This window comes from Rhineura floridana, chromosome 4 (assembly GCF_030035675.1).
Source record: "Rhineura floridana isolate rRhiFlo1 chromosome 4, rRhiFlo1.hap2, whole genome shotgun sequence".
Taxonomy (NCBI): Eukaryota; Metazoa; Chordata; class Lepidosauria; order Squamata; family Rhineuridae; genus Rhineura; species Rhineura floridana.
This window is the reverse complement of record NC_084483.1, coordinates 207,656,709-207,675,282: the sequence shown is the minus strand read 5'-3', so window position 1 is coordinate 207,675,282 and position 18,574 is coordinate 207,656,709. Positions and strand designations below refer to the sequence as shown.

Below are 18,574 nucleotides of genomic sequence, written 5' to 3'. Positions count from 1 at the left end.
ATTTGTTAGCTAGATGGATGATAATCGGCAGTAGGGCTGTGCGCCGGATGCAGCCGAGTCCCGAAGCGCATCAGGCTGATTCAGGGGAAACCGGGCATCAGCCCAGACAGTTCGAGAGAGCCCTGGATCAGGTCGAGTAGCCCAGAGGGATCTGGGACTGTCTGGGTGGGAAGGAGAGGAAGGCATGAGTGGGAAGAAGGAGGGACCTAGCAGGTGGCTGTGTCTTCATGGGAGGAGGTGGGGTGGATGGGTGCCTTCCCCGCCTGACCTCTCTTCTTTCCCAGCCCCTGAATCAGCACCGCACAGGATCAAACCTTCTTGTTTACTCAGCCGGTAGGCAGAAGATTCAATCCTGCACACTGCTAGTTGCTGCTCCTGTCCCAAGTGGCTTTCCTGCATACAGGGAAGGCGCTCACAAAGGAGCAGTACCCTGCAGGATGGAACTCTTCTGCTTACCAGCTGGTGAGCAGGAGGATTCATCCTGTGCAGTGCCAGTTGCTGCACCTTTGCGAGCAGCTTCCCTGCATGTAGGGAAGCCGCTCATGAGCGAGGAGCACCACACATGGTCAGACCCGCCCACTGTCAGTCAGGAGCAGGGAGGAGGCGGCACAGAATCTCCTTCCTCCAAACCATAGGTTTTAAATAGGGTTAGGTTGTAAAACCCTTAGCTGCCGCCCCTCCACCATTGCTTCAGGGATGGATCCGGGGCAAGGCATGTGGCTCCCTGGGTCAGCACAGAGTGGATCAGCCCAATCCCCAGGCCACAGATCGGGGCCACGGGGTGGATAGGGGGCCTGTGCGCAGCCCTAATCTGCAGGGATTTATGTAGGGACTTCACATAGGGGGTTTTGTGTTGGGATTTAGATGTCTTGCGTTGGCTCTACCCAAATTCATAGGTGTAATTGTTTCCCTTGACTTTCCTCTTTACTGTACTGCTGCTCAGTTCCATCCCCACTACAAAATAGCTATAGAGAAGGCAGCTTCATAGGGCCAAATCTTACCTCAGCTATGAGCTCATTCATTGGTTCTGCCCCTGTCCCAAACTCTGGAATATGCAGATAATTGTCTCTCCACCCTTTTCTCTCCCCTTCCTCCTATCGCATTGAAGGAGGTGTGTTTCTGTGTTGCCTCTGTAATTCTGAAAGGTCCTATATATATGCTGATGGTTTAGTGTAACTAGCAAGGCTGCTGCAGAGGAAGAGGAGGGAAGCAGGGCTGCTCCATCGGCTTTACTAAGAGATCTCCCTCAACTGGTAGAGGCCACTCCATCAGGCTCCATCAGAGGGAGAGAAGGTTAGCAGGGCTGTTGTCTCCTCTTCCAGATCAGTTTTCATCCCAACTGATGCTTTTGTATTTAAGAATTAGTAAAGTAATGACACCCCCTCTAGGATGCACACCTTAACGTGAGGGGGTTTGAGAGTGTTGAAGAAGCTAAGAGCAATGCCGTCAGGAGTCTAGACCAAGAGGCTCTCCAAGGCGGAATGGTCAAAGCTGAGACACCAGACTAAGATGCATCCAGACTCAGAGGAAGGCAATGGTAAACCACCTCTGAATACCTCTTACCACAAAAACCCTATGAACACAGTATCGCTGATTCATAGGGTCGCCATAAGTCGTAATCGACTTGGAGGCACATAACAACAACAAAGTAATGACAACAGAAGATTTATGTAACTTTAAAGTTGACAATGAGGACATGGAACTCGTCAGGGATTATCAATACCTCGGCACAGTCATTAACCAAAATGGAGACAATAGTCAAGAAATCAGAAGAAGGCTAAGACTGGGGAGGGCAGCTGTGAGAGAACTAGAAAAGGTCCTCAAATGCAAAGATGTATTACTGAACACATTCAGACCATGGTATTGCTGATCTCTTTATATGGATGTGAAAGGACAGTGAAAAAAGCAGGTAAGAGAAAAATCAACTCTTATGAAATGTGGTGTTGGAGGAGAGCTTTGTGCATACCATGGACTGCGAAAAAGACAAATAATTGGGTGTTAGAACAAATTAAACCAGAACTATCACTAGAAGCTAAAATGATGAAACTGAGGTTATCATACTTTGGACACATCATGAGAAGACCTGATTCACTAGAAAAGACAATAATGCTGGGAAAAACAGAAGGGAGCAGAAAAAGAGGAAGGCCAAACAAGAGATGGATTGATTCCATAAAGGAAGCCACAGACCTGAACTTACAAGCTCTGAACAGGGTGATTCACGACAGATGCTATTGGAGGTCACTGATTCATAGGGTCGCCATAAGTTGTAGTCGACTTGAAGACGCGTAACAACAAGCTTAGCCTTGCTTCCCTACCCACGCCTCCTCCTGGATCCCTCTTTCTTTTTGTGTTGTGCCTTTGAAATGGTGAGCCTGAGGGCAGAGTCTGTCTTGCTTTCTATTGATCTGTAAGCTGCCGTGGGAGCTATTTTGGCTGAGGAGCAGGGGTAAAAATGCTTCAAATAAATAAAACTTTGCAGAGCTGTTGTTAAGTGGAATGCTCTGAACAGTAAGCAGGTGTCCCCAAGGAACGGTGAAGCACGCAGCTCCGCCTTGTGGAGCCCAGTCAGATCAATTGTGCTTCTGGAGATTGATTTAAATCTGGTGTTTTTCGGCAGGCCGTTGCTGGGTGGACCTGCTGCAGGAAGACTTTAGACAGATTTTTGTTTCAGTTGTAATTGACTTGCGTGTTAAAGGCTGTGGGCAACTCTTCTATATTAAATCTAGAGTGGGGAGTCACGACTGCAATCTTGTTGCATTTGTGCTGATATGTCATTGCCATGGTTGGTTTTCCCCTTTATTTGTCTGCCTCCTATTGTTGTTGTTGTTGTTGCTGCTGCTGCTGCCAGTGGAGGCAGAATGTAGCCAGTGTGGCTAGTAGCTACTGATAGCCTTCTGCCCCATGAATTTGTTGAATGGACTGTAATCCCCTTAGGGGCTAGAATGACCCTTCTTAGTGGTGGCTCCCTGCCTGTGGAATGCTCTCCCCAGGGAGACACATTTGGCACCATCATTATCTATTTTTAGGTGCCAGGCAAAAACCTTCCTTTTTTCACCCGGGCTTTTGGCCCTTAATTTGAAGGGGTTCAGTGTTTGTGGCCTCTTTTAGTGTGGCAGGTTTCATAAGACCTGTCTTTTATCTGAACTGATATGTGTGCTTTTGGGGGGTAGGGGGTATTATTAAGAACATAAGAGAAGGGGGATGGATGTGTCCCCATTATCATGGGCAGACCACTTCCTGACAGGGGTGGTGGACAGATTAAGATGGTCTGCTGCCTGGACCGCTGCCTCGACTCGGTGGTGGGCTGAATGAGGGCCAATAAACTGAGTCTGAATCCTAGCAAGACGGAGGCGCTGTGGGTTGGTGGTTCCGAGTCCGGATAATTGCTCAGTTGCCTGCTTTGGATGGGGTCATACTCCCTCTGAAAGAGCAGGTCTGTAGTCTGGGGTTGCTCCTGGATCCATCTTTGTCACTAGAGGCCCAGGTGACCTCAGTGGCTAGGAGTGCCTTTTACCAGCTTTGGCTGGTAAGACAGCTGCGGCCATTTCTGGACCGGGATAGCCTGACCACTGTTGTCCACACACTGGTAACCTCCAGGCTGGATTACTGTAATGCTCTCTATTTGGGGCTGCCCTTGAGGTTGGTCCGGAATCTGCAGCTGGTGCAAAATGCAGCAGTGAGACTGCTCACCTGGGCAGGGTATTGCCAACATGTCACTCGGATGTGGAAAGAATTGCACTGGCTGCCCATTTGCTACCGGGCCAAGTTCAAGGTTCTAGTTTTGGTGTACAAAGCCCTATACAGCTCGGGACCAGGATACCTGAAAGACCGTCTTACCCCTTATATACCCAGTTGATCACTGTGCTATGCAGGTGAGGGTCTCCTGCAGATACCATCTTTTCAGGAGGTTCGTTCTGCCCAATATAGGAAACGGACCTTTAGTGGGGCAGCACCTACCCTGTGGAATTCCCTCCCCTTAAATATTAGGCAGGCGCCAACTCTGCTCTTTTCAGCACCTTTTGAAGACTTTCCTCTTTCAACATGCCTTTTAAGTAGAGACCTATCCCAGTCTGCGTCTGTGTTAGAATTGCTTGTTAATAGGTTTTTTTAATAATGTTTTAACCCTTTTTTAAAATATGTTTTTAAAGCTTTCTTAAAAACGTTTTTAACATTGTTTTAATGTATTTTAAGATCTGTTTTTATGATGTTTTAAAGTGTTTTTAGTGCTTCTGTTTGCCTCCCTGGGCTCCTGCTGGGAGGAAGGGTGAGATACAAATCAAATAATAAATAAATAAATAAAACAAAACAACTGCAAGCATTCTAAAAAACAATTACTGATTTCATAAAATTCTTATCCCAGTCCACATCTGTTTTGGAATTGCTTTTTTAAAGAAGTTTTTAAGGATTTTTTAAAGAAGATTTTTTAAGGTGTTTTATTTTTGAGATGTTTTAAGTGCTTTGCCTCTTGTTTGCCACCCTGGGCAAAGTTTAATTAAACTAGAAGTTTAATTAATAATAGCAATCATAAGAAAGAACATAGGAAGAGCCTGCTGGAATCAGGCAGGGGCCCACCTAGTCCTGCATTTTGTTCTTACAGTGGCCAGCCAGATGCCCCTGGGAAACCCACAAGGAGGACCACGAGGGCACTCTCCCCTCCGGAAGTTCCCAGCAATTGGCATTCAAAGCATACCGTCTCCGCCAGCGGAGGCAGAACATAGCCAGTGTGGCTAGTAGCTACTGATAGCCTTCTGCCCCATGAATTTGTCTAAACATCTCTTAAAGCCATCCAAGCTGGTGGCCATCACTGCCTTCTGTAGGAGCAAATTCCATAGTTTAACTAATTCATGGAGGACAGGGCTATCAATGGCTACTAGCCGTGATGGCTGTGCTCTGCCACCCTAGTCAGAAGCAACATGCTTCTGAAAAACAGTTGCCGGAAACCTCAGGAGGGGAGAGTGTTCTTGCACTCGGGTCCTGCTTGCGGGCTTCCCCCAGGCACCTGGTTGGCCACTGTGAGAACAGGATGCTGGACTAGATGGGCCACTGGCCTGATCCAGCAGGCTCTTCTTATGTTCTTAACTAGACACTGCGTAAAAAAGTCCTTTCTTTTGTCTGTTCTGAATCTTCCAACATTCAGCTTCATTGGATGTCCACAAGTTCTAGTATTATGAGAGAGGGAGAAAAACTTGTCGCTGTCCACTCTCTCTAAATGGAAATGGACTGCCTTCAAGTTGATTTCCGACTCATGGCGACCCTATGAATAGGGTTTTCATGGTAAACAGTATTCAGAGGTGGTTTACCATTGCCTTCCTCTGAGGCTGAGAGGCAGTGACGGGCCCAGGGTCACCCAGGGAGCTTCATGGCTGTGTGGGGATTCGAACCCTGGTCTCCAAGGTCGTAGTCCAACACCTGAACCATTACACCACGCTGGCTCTCTCCACTCTCTCTATGCCATGCATAATTTTATAAACGTCTATCATGTCACCTCTTCCTCGCCTTTTCTCTAAACTAGCAAGCCCAAATGCTTCAACTTTTACTCATAGAGGAGTCGCTCCATCCCCTTGATCATCTTGGTTGCCCTCTTCTGAACCTTTTCCAGCTCTACAATATCCTTTTTGAGGTGAGGCAACCAGAATTGTACACAGAATTCCAAATGCGGCCGCACCATAGATTTATACAATGGCATTATGACATTAGCAGTTTTATTTTCAATACCTTTCCTAATGATCCCTAGCATGGAATTTGCCTTTTTCACAGCTGCTGCACACAAGCTATCCGTTACAACCCTAGGGTCTCTTTCCTGGTCAATCATCTCCAGTTCAATCATCTCCAGTTCATACCCCATGAGCCTATGTGTGAAATTAAAATATTGTGCTCAAATATGCATAAATTATACACTTGTTTACATTGAATTGTATTGGTTTGGTTTGCAACAAGCCAGATTACTGGTTTGCGAGGGAAGAAAATAATTAAATAATAACAATAGCAACATTTTCTTTGCGGAACTAGAAGCACACGGCTCGTGCTTCAATCATAGTTTGGCAAGGAACTTTGGTTGCACCAAACGTCACCTTGCGTGATCATGTGGATAGCCACACTGCTTGTATTTATATCCCACCTTTCTCCCATAATGGAACTAAGAGCATTGCGAGTGGAGTTCTCAAGCGGTCCCCCTTCCAAGCAACTTCATCATGCTCTTCAGACCCTGACCCTGACATAGGTCAGCCTTCCCCAACCTGGTGCTACAACTCCCATCAGCCCCAGATGGCATGGTTGCAGTCCAAAACTACTGGACGGCACCAGGTTGGGAATGGCTGACATAGGATGCAAGTAAGAGATCTCCATTGCCATTTGAACCATCCCTTCATTAGCGACACTGATGAGACATCCTATAGATAAACCTTCTCCCGCAAATGTTTTTCTCCATTTTGGACTTAAAAAATCTTTTGCCTGAAGTTCCTTTGGCAACTTTTGTTTTTCTTCTTAACTTGTTTCAAAGATGCCTAAGAGCTGGTTATATCTAGTAATTGTTTCTCATTTACACTATAAAAGAGAAAGATAAAGAGGAAGCTCTTGAGGAGAGCTGAAGAGCCCATCTTGAACCAGCGTGTGACACGTGCGTGGGTGGGCATTGTGGTAGAAACCCCTGGTGAAGCCTCTTTAAGTTCTTAACTTAGCTGCACATTAGGCAATATAAGATCTCTCTCTCTCAGCTGGGAATCATTCTGACTGCCAAATTGGTGAATCTTGTGGGAGGAGGGAGGGGGCACTTTGCCTGAGTTTTACTGCTGGGGAGAGGAGGGAGCCGGCTTTCCCCCTTGAGTACGTTTAAAAACTGCATCCTTTTGAGGAAACTTCCAGGAGGCTGTGACGGTTAGCCTAGCTTGAAGAGGTCCACCAATCCAGCCTCTGCCGTAAAACAAAGCTGTCCCACAAGCAGATTTCCATTTACCCTTTTCTAGGAAATAATCAAAAGGAGGAGATTAGAGAAGCTGTAGAAATTGTGCTTTTATAGCTGGAAATAAGAATGGATAGCTAGAAACACAGAGAAGATTCTCTTTGGATAATAAGTTCCGTCTAAAACAGGATGACGAAAGCAACAAATCTATGAGGCCACTTCCTGCCTCTGACTGTTTCCCCCTGTGCCTGGAGGGCTCAGATAGGACCATCCAGAGGCATCATTTCTGACTTCAGCTGCTGCCAAGGAGCTCAGCCTCACTGTCATTTTGAGGCTGTCCCTCGTCCTTTGACTCTGGAACCTCCAGTTTGCTCATCAAAGCAAAAGCTTAGGCCTATGAGACAAGAAAGTTGTACCGTGTGCTTGCAGACCTCCACGTCTGAGATGGAGAAGCTTTTCCAGCCAAATTCCCTAATGAGCAACCTTCTGGGCCATGTGCTGGTGCTGGGTGGGGCCTGCGGCAAACGTGGGTGGAGCAACAGACATGACAGCCTTCCAGCCATGCAAATCCCAGAGGTGCCTAAGCGCATCACGCACCTCCCTCCCTCTCTGCAGGCAAACATTATCAAAGCTCACATATTCCTGGTAGGCTCAGATGTTGAGGAGGGAAGCGAATGTAGCACTAAGTCAGGATTTTCCTGCCCACCCCTCACCCACACTCTTTAAATCTGTTCTAGGGGCTTCCCTAACCCTCTGGGAAAGATTTGGGGAGGATGCAGGGCTTGTGTGGGGGTGCAGGGAGAGGTCCCCTCTCTTTACTGCTAATCCTTACACTGATGGGGCATGTTAGCTGAATACTGCCCTTTTGGTTAATAAAATAAGTAAGTCGGGTTGTTGTCAACATACCGCTAAGCAGATTGTTCCATCAGTGCAAAGATTTTTCCTTGCACAACAGAACTATCTCCCCCTCTTCTCCCCCCCTCAATCTGTTCTGGGTTTTCCCCCAACCCTCCAGATTTCAGGATGGGGCAGGGCATGTGCAGGAGAAGGGGGGAACCCCGTTGCGATAGCGCTAACTCGAGTGCCAATGCGGGATATTCATTGAATGCCTGCCATCGTGTCGGAGACAGTGTGCCTCTGAATACCAGTTGCTGGGAATTGCAAGTGCTGTTGCTCTCAGGTCCTGCTTTTGGGTTTCCCACCGGGACATCTGGCTGGCCACTGGGAGGACAGGATGCTGGACTTGATGGGCCGCTGGCTGGATCCGGCAGGCCCTTCTCAGGTCCTTAGATTGATCAGCTACCATGGCATGTATTAAACCAGCCTTTCCCAACCTTTGGGTGCCCATATGCTGCTGGACTGCAGTTTCTGTCATTCCTGACCTTTGGCCACGCTGGCTGGGGCTGATGGGAGTTGTAGTCCAACAACATCTGGGGACCCAAAGGTTGGGAAAGGCTGCCTTAAACAGTCCGCTTTGGAGCTGGAGTATCCGCCACCAGCCCATACACAGTGGAGATCGGTGGCTCTGATGTCAGTGGCGCAGTGAATCTGCTCCGGGTTTTAGTCTGAACTTTCAAAGAGCTGTCCAAGGTGTCCTTGAAAGTTCGGACTAAAACCCGGAGTGGATGCGCTGCCCCACTGACATCGGAGCCCATCTTGACTACCCATACGGTAGAGGAAGCATGAAGAGAAGGGGCCACTGCTTGAGCAGGCCTGTGGGCTGCCTGTTGAGGATGGAGACCCAACGTGGAACGGCTGTCAAAAGCCTCCTCCTGGCTATGCGCTAGAGACACATACTTAACTTCTGCCCACCCACCACCAGCAAATCAGGCTTCTCTTGTTCCTGCTTGCAAGGTTTGCAATTGGGGGCCAGAGGTGGACTGCTTGCCCATGGCAACAGAGGAGCAATCCCTCCCCCCCCACCCTCCCCTCTCCCCCTCCTCCTCAGCTGCCTCAAAGAGCCATTGACTTGTTAATCGTAAAAACATTTCAAGGTAATTTCTTGCCTGGCAGTCTTCTTTGACCCAAATCCCCATTTATCTTTCTAGCGCTGGCCTGCCTCTGATATTTGTGCTCCCATTTTTTGGGAGAAGAGGAAAGTGGCAGCGCTTACGATGATTTTCGTTGTGTTTGCATCCATCCCACTGAGGTGTAAAACTGGAACGTCTCTTGCATATACCTGAACAGGTAGTAGACAAAGGGGCCTGCAACGGCAAGGAAGAGAGGAATTGGCACACCCCTTTTTCTTGGGAGGGCCAGTTTCCACATCCTTCTTCCATAAAACAGCCAAATGACACCCCACACAGACACCATTCCACAAGCATTTCCCATGCTTCAGAAGGGCTTTTTCTTTACCATCCCATAATTCCTTTATAGTGGCACTTGGACCATAGGTCAGCAGCAGAGCACCTGCTTTGCATGCAGAAGGTCCAAAGTTCGGTCCCCAGTGGCATCCCCAGGTATGGCTGGGCACGTATCCTGTCTGAAACCCCAGAGAGTCATTGCTGCCAGTCAGTGCAGACTACTGAGCTAGATGGACCAGTGGGGCTGACTCGATATAAGGCAGCTTCCTAGTGATGTTTCCCCGGGGATAGTTTTAGAAAGGGATCAGACGTGTCCTGTCCTGCTTTTAATGCCAAGGTTGGATTTCTGCCCTGGGCCGGAGATCCATGAGTGCAAAACTGGTTGTAAGCACATAGCTCGTAGGGGGTGGACCAACTGCTCTGACTTGGTATAAGGCCGCTCCCTCCGTTCCCTGCTGTTCTGCAGAAGCCCCTTCCTGTTTTCCTTGCTTCTTAACTCAACTAGGCTTGTTCTCCAACCCCCACCTGGTTGGACTCCCAGCCGAAAGGGAGAGGAGAAGAAAGCTGCACACAGGTCAGGTTTGCCCTTCCCAGCTGTCTCTCCACCCCCCCTTCGCCCATTGCAAAGAGGGCCTGGTCCGTTTCCATTCTGAAAGGGTGCAGGGTTTCTATCTGCTTTGTCGATACCGTCACACCCTTGCAGGAAACTCAGCCCCAACAATGTTTGCGCCATCCTCCTTCGCCATTCTCAAGATGTTCAGTGCCTTCCTATTTTGTGAGGGTCCGTATGCGTGCGCAGGTGGGGGTGAGGGATAAAAATATCCAATATTTAACTCTCCTTCATTTTGGTGACGTCCTACCTCTCCTGTGGGGTGGTACTGGGGGCGGGGGGTTCGCCTCTCAGTGTTGCGCATCTACGCTGTGAATTAATTACCACGCTGCGGGCTGATCAGCTTTCCCCCAAACCAGATTTCGATTTGTGTGCCGTCAAGTAGAAAATTAACATGGACACAGGCCAGAAATGTTCCATGCCTGAGCGGGCACCGCATCCAAGGAGGGGCGGATTCTAGGAACTGATGACGTCTGAGCCTGCTGGTCCTCCGTTAGCCAGTTCCTTTGAGAAACAAAAGAAAACCGGGAAATGGCAAGAGCGAGTACGCGGCTCTCTTTCGTGCCCTTGAAGCTCAGAATGGCCATTTTGGGGGTGGGGGGAAAGCACACTGTGTTCGCACCACTCTCTGCCAGAAGAAGGCATGGCTTCATGGTGCTCAGTCAGGGTGTATGTGCCCCAGTTTCTTTCCAAGGATCTGGGAACAGCTGGTGGTATTGGCCCACATCCTGAGCAGAGCAACTGGTTGGCTCTCTGCTTCCCCGGTTGGTTGTGCGGGGATACTTGTATCTTGTTAGAACACGGATGGGGAACCTTTGCTGGCCGGTGGGCCAAATCCTTATCTCCCTACCCCTGGAGGGCCAAATGTAACAGCTGGTCAGGGCATCATAGTGACGTCAGGAGGCACTGCATTTTGCAATCCCAACTGTCGAGACTTCAAAGCGCAGTGTGGGGCTGTTTGCAAAAGGGCTTTCGGACAGCCCTGCAGGGCACTTTGGCTGCACATGCCTGTTCCCAGTAGGGGAAACAGGTGCGTGCACTCAAACCAGGCAGGATTGAACCCTCTGCTCACCAGCTGATGAGCAGGGTTCTAATCCTGCTGGCTGCACAGGGAACATGCTAGCAAAGCAGACCCTGGCAGGATTGATGCCTGTCCTCCCACCCAGTGATGTCAGCTGATGGACAAGTTGGTTTGCTGTGGGGGGAAATGGCCTGGGCCACCTTGAACTATGGTGGGCCAAGAGGTTCCCCACCCCTGCATTAGAGGAAAAACCTCCCTGAGTGTTGGAGATTCATCAGGAGCTGTGCTGAAATGAAACTGAATTGGCTGAAATGGACAGGAGGCTGAGTTTTGTTGTGGCACGGTGTGGCCTTCTAACGGGATGCTCTCCGAGAGTCCCCACTTCTCCACAAGTACACCGTGGATAAGTGGTGCCCGGTGCCTGATGGAACTGGTGGGCAAAAGGCAAAGAGACCAACAGTAGGGCAGGTCCAGACCCAGTGACAGGCGGAAGCCGTGCCAATCGCAGGCGGAACCAACTCGTCCTAGTTCTCTCTGCTTCCAGAAGGGCAACACAATCTAAAGAAGAAGAAGCTGGCAGGCAGGTTGTAAGGAAGAAGGCAGGCAGGTGGGGGCAGGCTGAGGGCAGAGTAAGGTTGGTGGGGCAGGCACCCCCTTTGCCCTACGAGACCAGCTGCTATTGGCGTGGAGATTCCTTCTTTTGTTGCAGCCACAGAGTTGACCACTTGCAAAATTCCCTTGCTTCTGAAAGGGAGCCCCTAGCTCCCCAGGGAACTAGCTGCCTTATGCCCAATATTGTCTGCTCTGACTGGCAGCAGCTTTCCAGAGTCTCAGCAGGTGATGGGGAAAACCTTTATCTGCTTGACTGATCCTTTTTGAACTGAGGTTGACCCTGGGTGTGCAAAGGAGATCCTTTTCCACTGAGCCTAGGAAGCCGCCTTATGTCAAGTCAGACCGTTGGGTTCCGCTACCTCAGTAGTGCCTACACTGACTGGCAGTGGCTGTCTAGGATTACAGGCAGGGAGTCTCCCAGCTCTGCCTGCAGATGCCAGAGGTTGAACCTGGGACCTTTGCATGCAAGCGCATGCTCTACCCCGGTGCTACAACCCCTCTTGCAGCTCTGCCATCCTTCAGGGGCCCTGCGTGCCAAATGGGAGTCACTCTGGAACTGCAAAAGGGTCCTGGGGAAAGCAGCCCCTAGCGGTCTGGAGCTCGGCATGTCGGATGCTAAGGGAGAAGTGTGGGAAGGCAGAGGAATCATCCAGCGTCACTGCAAACTTGCGCAGGGATACAGGAATACTCTTTGTGCGCCATTTCCCACACGCACTTCAGTGGGAGAAAAGATGACATGAGTTCACTGTGAATCAAGGAAGAGCTAACGATGAAAATGCATGATATAGATTTTGAAATGGCAAACAGTTCCTGCTTGGATTTTCTACTTCATTAAGAGAGAGTTTTTAATTATCAGCATTCTGGCAGTAATATTTGGGGGTCAGGAAGGCTGTAAGTGCTGTCCATACACAGCCAAATTCCCACTCATTTAGGCTTTTTGGGGGGTGGGGATGGCCTTTGCCATCAGCACAGTGTCAAGGCATCCGTTAGGTTTCCATTTTGTGCCATTGACAACAATCTCCGAACCACCATGGAGCCTCCAGATGGAGCGATTGCATCTCATTGGTCTCCTAGAGAGATGGCAATATTTCACTGACAACACTGCAGCTCTGCCTCATCGCCAGCTGCACCAGACAGATCACTGGGAGACGACAAAGTGGGGAGGAAGGAGGGGTGGGCAATTTAAACTTTTTGCTACTTGCAAATCATGGCCATCATTGCTTTCTCCGTTTCGTTTGGATTTTAAACAAATAAATCATTTTTAGCATTTTGAAATAATTAATTGTGGCTTAATTTGAACCAGGGAATGTTTTTTTTCCCCCAGTTGCAAATTAATACTTGAAGGAGGAATGCCTCTGAGCATGTACAGATAGCCTTTTCCTCATCATTAAATAGCCATCAGCCATTCCTCCTTCCAGTATTCTACACCTTCTACGTTAAATTTTACCCTTGTAGTCCCCTTTAGTACCACTCCCTATATATATGTATATGTTTGTGTGTGTATATATTTATTTTATTTATTTATTGCACTTGTATACCGCTCCATAGCCGAAGCTCTCTGGGCGGTTTACAGCAATCAAAAACATTAAAAACAAATATACAATTTAAAACACATATTTTAAAAACAATTTAAAACACATGCTAAAATGCCTGGGAGAAGAGGAAAGTCTTGACTTGGCACCGAAGAGATAACAGTGTTGGCGCCAGGCGCACCTCATCAGAGAGTTCATTCCATAATTTGGGGGCCACCACTGAGAAGGCCCTCTCCCTTGTTGCCATTCTCCGAGCTTCCCTTGGAGTAGGCACCTGGAGGAGGGCCTTTGATCTTGACCGTAGTGTACGGGTGGGTTCGTATCGGGAGAGGCGTTCCATCAAGTATCTGGGTTCCAGGGATAGCTACTGCCCATTGGGACGGTGGAGCCTCATAATAGCTGGAGCCGGAGCCTCCTCCCTACAAGGGCAACACTGACACTAAGGTGGAGGAAGGTGGCAGGCAGCGCCACCCTCCTGGGCTGGTCGTAAGGAAGAAGGCAGGCAGTGGAGGGGAGGGGCTGGCTGAGGGCAGAGTGAAATAGGTGGGGCAGCACCCATTCGCCCTAGCAGACCAGCCTCCACTGGGAGAGGAATCTCGAATAAACTTCTCGCGACTGTCAAGGGGGCCCTGAAGTCTGCGCAACTTATGACTGGGCTTGTAGCGGCGCGTGCAGCTCTTGTTTTCCCTGTAATAGCTCTGCCTCCCCATTGGATGCTAACCCAAAGCCGCTGTTCCTCCACAGAGGGGTTTATCTAAGATTTTTGAGCTCTGCAGGATCCGATTAAGGAGGAGAGGGAGGGAGTCGTGGTGAGCCTTTATGAAATCCTTTATGAAGTCCAAATCCTTTTCCCATGCAAGGAGAAAAAAACTAATTGTGGCCATGGACCGCACTCGTTCTTCTCAAGTGGCGCGTAAGGGCAGGCCAGCTGGGCTTCAGAGAGGAGCAGTCAGCACTCAGGGAGGACCAAACCTCTTGCAGGGCTCAGTCACGATGCGTCTGGGCGGCTGCTCTGATGCACTTGTCTGTGCCATTTGCTAAACGGGAGATGGTGAATCTGCGTCCAAGCCTCTGCTGCTCCCAGCAGTTGCGTATTCCCTGCTTCAGTTGGAAGCCTGGAATGTGAAGAGGGCCTGTCAGGACTGCGATTCAGGAGATGCCTCAGGGGGTTGACCGTTCAAAGAAAGTGCTTGCTCTTACTGTTTTTTGCAAAGGGGAGGCAGGTTGGTGTGTGTTCACATGTAGAGCCCTGAACAGTGGTAGGGTGTGCTCTCATCATCATCATCATCATCATTATAGTTTATTTATATGCCACTTTTTGGCCAAAAGGCCCCCAAAGTGGTGAACAAAATATTATAAAACATATTACAAAAAAAAATTACACAAGAAATAACCAGCAAAAAATACACAGTAAAAATACAATGCAACAAGAACAGAGGAAACACTTTTATCCTTCTCCCTCTTCTGCTGCGGCGGTGGCTCAGTACTGCTTTAGAACATAAGAAGAGCCTGCTGGATCAGGCCAGTGGCCCATCTAGTCCAGCATCCTGTTCTCACAGTGGCCAACCAGGTGCCTGGGGGAAGCCCGCAAGCAGGACCCGAGTGCAAGAACACTCTCCCCTCCTGAGGCTTCCGGCAACTGCTTTTCAGAAGCTTGAGGGCGAGGTACTCAGCGAAGAGCTTGGGGTTGCTCAGATAGTAAGACATGGGGTAGCGGATGGCCAGTGCTGGGTTTGCGCACAAGCTAAGTAAGCTGCGTCTGAGGGTATCAGATTATGAGGAGCCCTGGCAGCTCGGGAAGAGTAGGGGTCCTTGAAGAGCGCCCACATTCATGGCTGGAGCCTCTTCCAGCAGCTGCCCTTGCCGTCAAGGGGGGAGCCATTGGCGGCGGAGGTCTCAGAAAGTGTCAGGTTCAAGTCCCACTTTGAAAAGACCCAAGTTAGCAGCACAGGGCAGACCTTGGAGAGTCTCTGCTGGTTGGAGCAGGGCTACCTTCCCCAGCCTGGTGCCCTCAGGTGTTTTGGACCCCAACTCCCATCAGGTGCACACAGGTTAGATGGACTGGGTGAAATGTTGGTTAAAAAATGCCTGATCTTCGCCTTGAGGAAATAACCTCCAGTAACAGTGATTTTTGGGAGCATCTCTCAGTAAGCTGTGTGTGTGTGTTTGGTACAGGCTTCCTATCCTTGGCTTGCACAATTCACTGATCAAGTTCCCTTTTTCCCTCTTTTTTTGGCTTTTGCTTACAGGCGTGGGCACCAGGGATTACTACAGGAAGATCGGCTATGAGCTGGAAGGACCTTACATGGTGAAAAGGCTAGACTGAGGCGAACTTAACTAGTAGTGTTCAAGGCTGTGTCTGTGTGCACTGATTCTGCTGAGGCCAGGGCAGAAGGGGAAATGACAACTTCCTGCCACAAAACCCTGGCTTGGGGATGAAAACATCAGTCAGCCCCGATCAGTTACCAGCAAAGGATTCCATTTCTTCTGATGTCCCAACTCAAGCCCCAGAACCTTTGCAACTTGGCGCCTCTGACAGAGGATTCTCTTCTTACCTTGGAAACTTTCATTATCATTGAGTGTAGAATCCAGAGGAGCTCCTGTCAGGCCTTGGTTTTGTTCGGTGTGCAGATGCCTGCAATTTGGCTGCCAATCTGAAACCTGCCTTTTATTCCCTGTTGCATCTCCATTTCACATCGGGCTGCTTGTTTCCTTGCTGTAATACTTGTTTTCATACTATAGCACCCGCTGATATCAGCAAGGTCCTTCAAGGGGACGAGGACCCTGGCACGGAGATCTTTTGACGACTTGCCTTGGGCTGGAGAGTGAACATTAGCCTTTTCTCAGGGAGGATGTAGAAGAGAATTTCACACACTCACCCAGGGCCAGCGCCAGACATGCCAGGGCTCTTGGACACCAGCCTGCCCTGGGCTCTGGCACACGTACACACACCCCACCTACCTATCTACCTAGCGAGCAGGGAGGGGCCGGGATGGCGGGCGAGTGCCAGAGCGAGCAAGCGGGGGGAGGGAGGGCGGTTGCGGGCGGCAGCTCCCTCCCTGCGATCCCTGCTGCGGATTGCAGAAGGGGAACGCTACTACCCCACCCTAACAAGGGCCCCTGTGGGCCACGGCCACCCTTTGGCACCAGCCCTGCACTCACCCCATGCTTTTTTTGAAGCTGCTTGGATATTACTGACTTCCAGGTAGGGGCTCGTTCCCCTGTCCTGTCTCCAGCTTGCCTTCCCCCTGGGTTGTGAGGAATCCCGACACAGCTGCACTCTCTGCACTGTGGGACCGTGAGACCGCTCTGTTTTTTAAAGGACCCTACTTGGTTTCAGCACTTGGGTTTATTTTGTGTGAGCACACTGAGGGCCTGTGGTGGCTAGGGTTGCCAGGTTCCTGGCCTGAGACTTATCCTGTATCTTTAGGAGAAGAGAAAGTCAGCCAAGTGCAGGTGTTCTTGCAACATTGTAATGGGAAAAACCACAAGGTGGAATTCTCCCTTCCACCTGCACAACTTTTAAAGATACAGAAGAACTCTTGGTTGCCAAGCCCAGTCCAAGATGTCTTCTGTATCTTTCAAAGTTGGGCAGGGGGAAGGGAGAATTCCACCTTGTGGTTTTCCCTTTACAGAGTTGCAGAGAACACCTGCACTTGGCTGACTTTCTTTTCTCCTAAAGATACAGGATCAGTCTCAGGCCCTGAACCTGGCAACCCTGGTGGTGGTACATCTTAGCCCCATTCTGCTGCAACTGCTTCCTGAATCCCACCTTGCCACAGTGCTGAAAAGAGTCGAGCAACACGGATATCAGCTGCAGCCACTTCAGGGTTCAGCATTATTTTTCCAATGTTTTCCCACAGTATCTGCCGAGAGGTGGGGGGGTTTGGGGTGGGGGGGTCACAGAGGTGGAGGAGGTCTAAAATCCAGATGCAACAATCCATCCTGGATGATTTAACCTGGCCTTTTCTGTGCTGGCAAAGTAGCAGAGGCTGCTTTGTCTTCATGCATTTAGAGCAGGGAGGGGGAAGAATCGGTGGTCCTCCCAATGTTGTCGCACCCCAACTCCCACCAGCCCCAGCCAGCACGGCCAGTGGAGGGGATGATGGGAGTTGTAGTCCCTGGAGGGGCCCCACAGGATCCCCAGCCCTGGCTTAGAGTGCTTTTGAGGGCTGGGACAAAGGCATCTCTGTGGGTTGCAGAGACAGAAGCCACCAAGGAGAGAGAAGAGCCAACTTCTGTAAAGCAGCCTGTAGTTGGGTAAAAAAACCTGCTAATAAAACAGCAATTTTTTTTGCAGTCCGCTTGTGTCCTGTGTGAGTTTGCGATTTCACCTACGGAAGAAAGAATTTCACGCCCTGATGCAAAATGGGCATGTCTGTGCCACCTCCGTTAGGGAGGGAGGGACTTCCCCGTGTGTTCTGCACGTGCTTCAGAAGGCCTCTTAAAACATCTGCTGGCAGGTATCCAGACCTGTCTCCGTTGAGGACGCAGCTCGTATGTGGCTTGGCAGAGCCAAGGAGCCCCAAGGGGCGGGTGGGGAACGTGGCAGTCCCTGGGAGCAAGCACAGAGATCCTTAGTGAGGGCCCTGGGCCTGAAGGAGTGCAACGGAAGGGCTGCCACACACTGGGAGAGCAAGGCCACTGGTTCAGTCCTCATCACCTCCAAGCAGGAGGTAACCCTCTGTCTGAAATCCTGGAGAGCTGCTGCCAGTCCGTGTAGACAGTGAGCTAGATGGACCAGTGATCTGACTTGCTGTAAAGAAGCTTCCTATGTTTACCTGGTTCATAAGGAGAGGGTCCCATGTCCAATCCCTGGGGACTCCGGCTAAACGTCTAGAGCTAGGAGAAATCTTTCATCTCTGGTTCAGTCCTTGGAGAGCCCTTGACTGTTGTCTCCCCCAGCTGGGATCTAGGGAGTCCAAAGGTCTGATTAGGTGCAGACAACCTTTTATGACCTGCTTTATCTGTTAGAAAGTGCCTTGCGAAAGGACTTCATCCTCAAAGGGTTTGCTAAATAGCCTTAGTGACCCCTAGGCTCCTTCCAATTATTTGCCCTGTCTCAAAAAAACACTGGTCTCTGTTGGCTGCCCCAGTCACCGCTTGCATCTTTGCCCCGTAGCACCACCCCATTTCTCCTAAAACCAGATTCCCCCTCCCTGCAGTTTTCTCTTTTCTCCATATCTGCCTCTTCACAAAGAAAAGGCCTTTGTCGGAGCACCAACAAATACCGAGGCCTCGACCCATTTGACATCAAGGAGGCATTTGTGGGGGTTTCTTCCCCACAAAATGTCAAGGTTGCTATTGGGGCCGCAGAGGGTGGCAGCTCATTTGAAGCAGGGGGTTGGAGGTGACTTTCCTGCCCTGGTGCTCCCAGCTCTGCCTTGATGGATTCAGATATGTGGAAAAATTGCAGTTGTTGCCAGCACAAACACCACATTTGCTTTCCTGATGGGGGGGGGAGAGGGAGACACCCCATACCTGACAAAGCCGCTTGCGGCACTTTGATTTGGAGCTTAGCTAGCACCTGTGCTTGTTTCTGCGTGCCTGACACCTGTGGGTGCCCTGAGCAGCACTTCCAAACGCAGAGAAGGCAGG

At 50.0% G+C, this 18,574-nt stretch overlaps 1 protein-coding gene across 2 annotated transcripts in view; it reads left to right on the top strand.

The window, feature by feature from the left end:
• ELP3 (elongator acetyltransferase complex subunit 3) overlaps positions 1-17,278 on the top strand; it is a 121,709-nt gene extending 104,431 nt beyond the window's left edge. For both annotated transcript variants that reach the window (XM_061625856.1, XM_061625857.1), the window contains exon 15: positions 15,226-17,278. In XM_061625856.1, coding sequence (XP_061481840.1) covers positions 15,226-15,302 — 77 coding nt within the window. In that variant the 3' untranslated portion in view covers positions 15,303-17,278. The remainder of the gene's footprint in view (positions 1-15,225) is intronic.
• Positions 17,279-18,574: the final 1,296 nt, after the last annotated feature.